We start from the raw sequence: 7,660 nt of genomic DNA on the forward strand, positions 1-7,660 counted from the left end.
TGCAGGCTTTCATCTTAGCCAAATGTGGCAATAAAAAAACCCAAACCCCTGACAGGTTTGCCCTGGTATAATGGAGTCAAGTACACATGAAAGTCAGATATATCGATAAAAAAAAAAACAAACCCCTGACAGGTTTGCCCTGGTATAATGGAGTCAAGTACACATGAAAGTCAGATATATCGATAACAAGAGGTCCAGTTTTGGACACGTGCTCCATGAATGAGATCCACTTTGAAAAAACTCTCCTATTTTAATGCTGAAAGCTAAGGAAATCAGAAACTAGCAAAGTTTGTATCACAAAAGAATTCAGGAGTATAATTCACTATGGTGAAAGTCAGTCTTTATATCTCTCTACCCAAAGAAGAGAGAAGCTTGTCCTAAGAGTGTTTGCATGTCAAGTTAAAATCTGATTATATAAAGCTGCGTGTAGTTAACCCTTGAGTTACCTTTAACAAACTGGAGCAGTAAATTACAAAGTGGATGCCACTTAAATGGTTCAGCCTCTGTCTAACATCAAAGATAAAATGACAAGGGAAGATCTAGCAATGTGTCATGCATAAAAACATAAATCTCTGCAGATACCTGTCGAGAGGCTCAATTAATGACCTGTAAATAGTGTCATATGAAAATGGAAAATATATCAATATCTTTGCACCTTAAAATATAGTTATTCCCTTTGCTTCTTTTTAAAATATAGTAGGAATTCACGTGTTCTAAAAGCTCAAGTGTCTAGTGAAAGGAGCTTCAGTCGCCTGTACGTTGTGGGGATTTCTAGTGTACAAGTGATCTCTACTGGGCAGGGTCAAAGGTCCGTCTTGTTCAGTAGCCTTCCTCTGATGATGACCAAACCAGATGTGTAGGGGGAAGTGTGTGAAGTAAGGCAGATGTATAATGATAATTTCTGCTCTACTCTTAGCTCGTCCAGCCGTTTGACTTTGATTGTCCCTCTCAAATTCACAAAGCTTCAAATAAGTTTCAGTGTATGCCAAAGACTTCTTTTGTACTTCTTTAGATGTTGGCCTTTATGTGCTTGTGTTTTCTTGGTGTAGTTTTTAATAAAAATATCTGTCAGTGTGTATATTCTAGCCTGTACCTAATGTTATATGAAAACGGAATCATTGTTTCGCAGCAAGTTTTTTTTATGTTTTTTTAGTTCAATGGCAACATTGAATTATTGCTAAGAATTTTTTTAAAGCTAGAGCAGAAGCATGAAGAGGCTGTTGTGTTTTTCTTCTGTCCTTGAACTTTGCGCAAAGGGTGTGGAAAACTGGATTTGTAGGTATTTGCCACTGCATGTAATGCTGTTTCAGTTTCCTAGACATACTAAATCCTACTAGCTCATGAGTATATTTCATGCATAATTGCAGGCACGTTTTTGTTGATGCCTGATGTAGTTTCATAGATCTTTGCCTGTTTCTTTAAAAAAGAAAAAAAAAAGAAAAAAAAAAAGAAAAGAAGGAAAGAAACCAAATTACATGACCATGTTGGATAACTTTTTAGGATATTCTAAAGATATGAGAAGTGACTCTTATTTTAACAAATGCTTTTTTGTTTTGCAGTGCAGCCAAAACGAGATCATGTACTTCATGTTACTTTTCCCAAAGAGTGGAAGACTAGTGACCTTTACCAGCTTTTCAGTGCCTTTGGTGAGTGATATAATCTATCCTTCCTTATATATTTTTTTTTCTTCTTTGTCGTTAGCCAGTACCTCTGGTTTTGCTTGTTGTTCTTCATCTGTGGATGAAGACTTACTCCTAGTATAAGTAATGACGAATCACCTTTTGTAATTCTTGAATGGTGTCCTGTGGACTTTCTTTGTAATGATGTGTTGAAAATGTCTGCCCTGATGAACTGCTCTTTAGAAACCTTTTTATGTGGTGCTTGTTGAATGTCATGGACCTTTGATCCTTTTATTTACAGTCTCTTCTGGGAGGAGGTAAGAGTTTATATAGCTGGTTAAAGGGAATGGGGCTTGGTGTGAAAGGCAGATCAAAGTTTTAGGAATAAGATTCATCCTACAGTCTGCTTAAAGGCAGACGCTAACTTATGTGAGTCTAGGCAAGCAAGCAAGCTTGAAATTAGCCAATTTGATTTCAAGATTGTGAACCCCATCCAAGTCAGAAGAAACAACAAAAAAACTATCTGATAACCGGGGACTAGTAGTCCTGTTGTTTCTCTGCTAAGTATTAGTATATAATGTAAGGTCATGGAGATTAATTGACAGTGATCTCCTGATACCTAACTCTTGCAGCAGAAAACTGTGGTTATGCTTTGTGTCTCCAAATCAGAATAAGAATGATCTTTCATACAGCCCTGTGTTGGGTGTTGTTTCCAAGATTTTTATTGCAGATTGGTTTCTGGTTTCTTATTGCTGGGTAAGTAATGCTTCAAAAGAGATCTTTTGGGGTTGCAAAAATTTTAAATTATTTTTCTGTGGTTTTTGTGTTTTGTTTTGTTTTGTTTCCGAAGAGGTAACTTCTTTGCATTTCTTAAAACATTTAATGCAAAACAAAAATTATCACTCTTATTAAATTTTTTTGCATGATTTCCCAGTAATATTTGCTTGCAATACTTGCAATAAGTTATTGCAAGTAGCATATTAAATGTTACATATAATAGACATTTATGCATCTTGTCTTCCTCAAGTTCTGTAATAAGGATTTTAATGTGAATTGGTTTAAAAAAAACAAACAAGGAAGCTATTTACCAAAGTATTTATTGAGTGGGGTCACCTTCTCATTTAAAAAAATAAAATATTTGCTTTACATTACCTTAATCTTGGCAGCTCTAAGCAGAGCATGTATGACTGAATTTGTGATTTCCCTATATTTGAATTTGTGATTTCCCCCTAGCTAGTACTAGATCAGTGTACTGCAGTTGTTTCAAAGTAATAGAATCATAGAACCATTTAAGTTGGAAAAGAACTTTAAGATCATTGAGTCCAACTGTTAACCTAGTGATGGTCCAAGTCCACCACTAAACCATGTCTCTCTAAGCACCACAGCTACATGTTTTTTAAATCCCTCCAGGGATGGTGACTCCACCACTTCCCTGGGCAGCCTGTTCCAATGCTTGACAACTTTTTCAGTTAACAAATTTTTCCTAATATCCCATCTAAACTTCCCCTGGTGCAACTTAAGGCCATTTCCTCTCATCCCGTCACTTGTTATGTACCACACTTAATGACTTAAGTCAGAGTTTATAGTGTGGTAGATGGATTCAGGGCAAACCTGAGCCTAACCTCCATTGAAAGAAATGCTGTGCTATCCATAAGGACATTTAATCACCAGTGAAAGGGTGGAAGTGCCTCAGCGTACTGTCTTGTCATTCCTGTGCTTGCTGTGGGTCACCACACTAGTTTACAGAATGATACTGTTGTTCTCCTCTTCACCTAGAATTGTGACTTGGTAGTCTGTGCAGGGTCTCCGGACCTCCATAAAATTCACTGAGTTCCTTCTCACTTTTTGATCCATACTGCAGCATGATGCCAGCATGATGCTGGATAGGATTTAATATTCCTGATTGGGAAACCTAGTATATGGGAATGTAGAAAGCTACTGAGATTCTTCTAGAGTTGCTGTTACAGGGGTAAGAAACAATGGCCATTGTTTGGACATTGTTTCTATAGGCTTTTAAAGACTCAGCCATATAATTTTTCTTGTTTTATCAACTCGTCCCCTTCAGTGTTGGTGTGGAACACAAGCAGGGATCCCTACCACCAGGGGTCAGACTTAGACATCTCAAAACACTGTTCGATTTTGAAATTCACATTTCTCTCACTTCTCCAGATTTCAGAGCTGAGTGTTTTCATACCTGGATTTGCAAACTCCTAGTACTTGGGTAGTACTTATTCTATATTTTGTTTTAGGTCTTATTGCCATGGTATCTCAAAATAAACTCCCGATTATTCCTTCCGAAATTCTAGGAGTACCCATGTTTTTTCAGTTGTAGCTGGACGGAGAGACAGAGTGATGCAATGTGAGGTTGTGATTTGTCGAAAGCCTTAAAATACGGCAGTAACAGACATGAATGATCCTGATTTATTACACCAGTTAAACAAAAGTGTTTTTAAATTAAACTTTTACCTGGATTAAAAATCAGTTGTTAAACTGAATATCAACATTAATCTGACTTTATAGAAAAATTATTTTGAATTTGTTTTAGCCTTGTATGAATTGAAGAAGGATTGTAGTCTTCCATGAAGCTTCTAATGAAAGCAGTGAAACAGCTGAAGGGGCTGCAGTGTCACACTTGGGACTGTTTTACGTTTGCTGCTCTAGAAGGAGTGTTTATGATTCTGAACTCTTTCAGTACTGCATGCATACCAAGTGGACACCTGTTCATGCAAGATGTTTTTATAGTCTCATGGGTGAATGTAGTTTCACTGTACAAGCACTTGCAGTACTATGCAGTCTCTTAAAACACTTTCTTTAAATTCTGAAATTGTGTAGTTTATTTGGTCATGCTGATGTGAAACATGAAGGTATTAAAATAGTATTTGCTGAAATACAGCTTTTGTATATAGTCTTCACTTCTACTTAAATGAATGTTTTTGTTAGGCTTTAATTAAAACACATACTATAAAGTATTATAAAAACTACTACTTAAAAATTTTCCAAGTGAGCGGAGTCAGACCTGTGCATCGTATTTTGTGAGAGCAGGAGAGTCGTTTTTAAGAGGGAGGTGAATGCTGATGTAGTTCATGGAGTCATAGTAATCTTGAAGATGCATAAATTATTTTTAGAATGTAGGCAGTCCTTTTTGTGTTTAAATCTTGTTCTAGTACTCCAAGCTACTATACAGGTGAGTTTTAGGTGACTCTTAAATAAGTCTTTGAGACTCATTTACAAGTTTCATACACTATGACATCTGTTCCTGTGAACTGCTATACTGCAAACTCAGTTTACTTTTTTTTTTTTAAGAAAAGTTAACTCTTGAAAAATGTCACTTGCAAAGGTGAACAATCCAGTTTAAGGAAAATTTCTAGCACACATACTATGTACATAATATTATACTATAATATTATATATATTATTATATATATAAGTATTCTCCTGAGCTAATGTTCACATAGACGTGTGAGCTGTGGGGTTTTTTAGGGTGTGGGTTGTTTTTTGTTTGGTGTTTTTTGTGGTGTGGGTGTGTGTTTTGGTTCTTTTGTTTCTGTTTTTGCTGTTTCTTTTGTTCTTGTTTGGGGGGTGTTAAATTTTAATCCTGTTTTTCTCTGTGCATTTCTGGCCTTTCCTCCTTCTTCTCATGCCAATGTTTCCTTCAGCTGTTCTTGCTTTCTTTGTACCCTGTCTTCCTGCCAGAAAGGTGGAAACTCTGTTAACCCTTCTCAATTATTCACCAGGAAAATGTTCTTTGTGTTTAATAGATGCTTCAAGCCTTGCTGTAGACTAAAAGCTTCAGCTATTTCTGTTATCTGATGCAGTCAGGGTCCAGAAACTGTTAGCAATTCTATCATGGTGTCAATGTGGTTTTTGGTTTTTTTTTTATTGTAAGAAAATAGAATATATTAATAAACACTTTTGGTTAAATGAAAGTCTGTACAGTCCTAATAACTATCCTAGGCATTTAATTGCCACTAACAGTTGTTTAGGAAATGTATAAGAACAGAGCCAAAGTAAAACAACTTTCCTGCCTTCTAGCAATCTGTAACACAGGGACTCATGAACTGGAGGTCATGCTTGCATCTTTTATTTTGAGCCTTTCACAGCTTTCTGTAAGTCAGTCTAAAATCATTCTTTATCCCATATATATTCTTGTCATCCACAGCACTTGATGGCAGTTCCCTAACTGCAATTAAGCATTATGCAAAAAATTCTTTTGGTTTTAAAACGTCTTTATATTTTATTAGATGTCCCTTAGTTGTCTCTATGAAATAGTGAAACCCCTCTGTATGTCTTTCATATAATTTCTGTTCTCATATCTTCCCCACAGAAGTGTATAGGCATCTTCCTTAGAATTTTGGTCTGAAGGCTGAGTCCTAGTTTACTTAGTCTCTTATATGGAAGCCTTTCCATACCTTTTGTCATTGTGGTATAAAAACTCAAGGAAAATCTATTTGACTGACATAATCCATCAGTATAATTTTATCTTCTGGATTTTAATTTTGTTTGCATGTTTGTGTGTATATAGAATTTATGTATAGAAAAAAATACTTTACTTTGCACTCTCATCTCAGGAGCAACAGATCAGATTTTCATCTATTCCTATTTGGGTGAAGATGTTTTATTTCACTTGATAATTCTTTACTTGACGTTACCCTTTTTTAGCAAGGGATGTTGTTTGACAGTGTACGTAGTAGCAAATGGACAAGGGGTCATATGGGCTAACAATGGTGTTCTTCAAAGTATTGAAGACATTTGATCTATTCTAGAAGTGTAGAGAGAGAAATTGTCTGTTTTATTTCTGTAGAGCTGGTGTTCTATTATGTTGCTTTATATGGTTTATTTGTATTAGCCTTGCAGTAAGTTGGCATGTGGCTATGTTGATTGCTAAATATTCTACTTGAAGTGTAGATGCATGTGCTTCTCAGATCATTATTGCCCTTTCACCATACTTTTGAAATGCACAATATTTGCTGACTGCTAAGCAATAATGCTGAATGATCTAATTTATTAATCTTGTCTCTTAAATTTTTGTTTCTTAATAATAATGGCATGTGACATAGTCTGAAAAGAGTATCTTTTACGCGTGGAGAATTGCATAAGAGCATTTGTTGCAGTTCTCTTCAGATTGCAGCTCAGTGTCTGCTATTTTATGTTTGACTTGTTCTTAAAATTCTGTATTTAAAATATATAAACTGTGAGTATAAAGACAGCATATGTTGGAAGGTATTGAAACCCTTAATTATCTAAAATACCAAAGTCATTTAGAGTGCAGCAGCCTTTCTGCAGCAATAAATAGGTATCTGATACTGAAATGATGTGCCACCAAAAGGTTGGATTTTTATTTATTTATTTTTAATTGGTACTTAGTGAAAACATGGGCACTGAAGTCCATTTGAGTAGTAGCTGAACTCCTTCAGGAGATTTTAGTCCGTTGCTGATCCTCCTTGGTATTTTATGTGAAGGGCACAATTGCAAGATGTTCAGGAGAATTATTCTGTCTGATCTTTCTTTTGGTCTGTTCAGGGCGGTAGATATGGAAATAATTATATATATAGGAAAGGGACAGAATCTAGACAGCACTTCCACGTTGAAGAATTACAGAAGAGTATGGTCTCAGATGTCTCAAATGATTGTTTAGAAAATTTTGTAATTATTAATGCAAAAAAGGAGGACTTGATAGTCAAAGAAATACAGAGCAATAACTTGTCAGTGCACTTGGAACAGTGTTAAATTGTGCAGTAATTTCTAATATTTAAAGGAAGCTCGGTGTCACGGTCCTACCGAATGCACTACAATTTTGAGTTGCAATTGTAAATCAGCTTAGGCTTTTCCTGTGTTGTGAAATGTTAAGTGTCCTGCCAAGAGCATGTTCTCCCTACAGTAAAGACGCTTACCCATAGGCAGAAAAGATCTATGTTCTTCAAAGACTCAATTATTAAAAGTTGAATTTATTTGCCCTACAAAGTGGTTAAAGAAATTCTAATGTTTGACTTCTCAGTGTAGGCTCTTCTTAATAGTAGCCTTAGCCCTTTAGTGTAGGGAAA

General features: G+C 35.7%; 1 protein-coding gene across 1 annotated transcript in view; it reads left to right on the top strand.

Moving 5' to 3' along the window:
• Nucleotides 1-1,559: 1,559 nt before the first annotated feature.
• LOC104623670 (poly(A)-specific ribonuclease PARN-like) overlaps nt 1,560-7,660 on the top strand; it is a gene marked incomplete at its 5' end in the record, with an annotated part of 31,788 nt that continues 25,687 nt past the window's right edge. The window contains one exon of the mRNA XM_010290831.1: nt 1,560-1,646. Coding sequence (XP_010289133.1) covers nt 1,560-1,646 — 87 coding nt within the window. The remainder of the gene's footprint in view (nt 1,647-7,660) is intronic.

Source organism: Phaethon lepturus, unplaced genomic scaffold (genome assembly GCF_000687285.1).
Source record: "Phaethon lepturus isolate BGI_N335 unplaced genomic scaffold, ASM68728v1 scaffold12337, whole genome shotgun sequence".
Lineage (NCBI taxonomy): Eukaryota > Metazoa > Chordata > Aves > Phaethontiformes > Phaethontidae > Phaethon > Phaethon lepturus.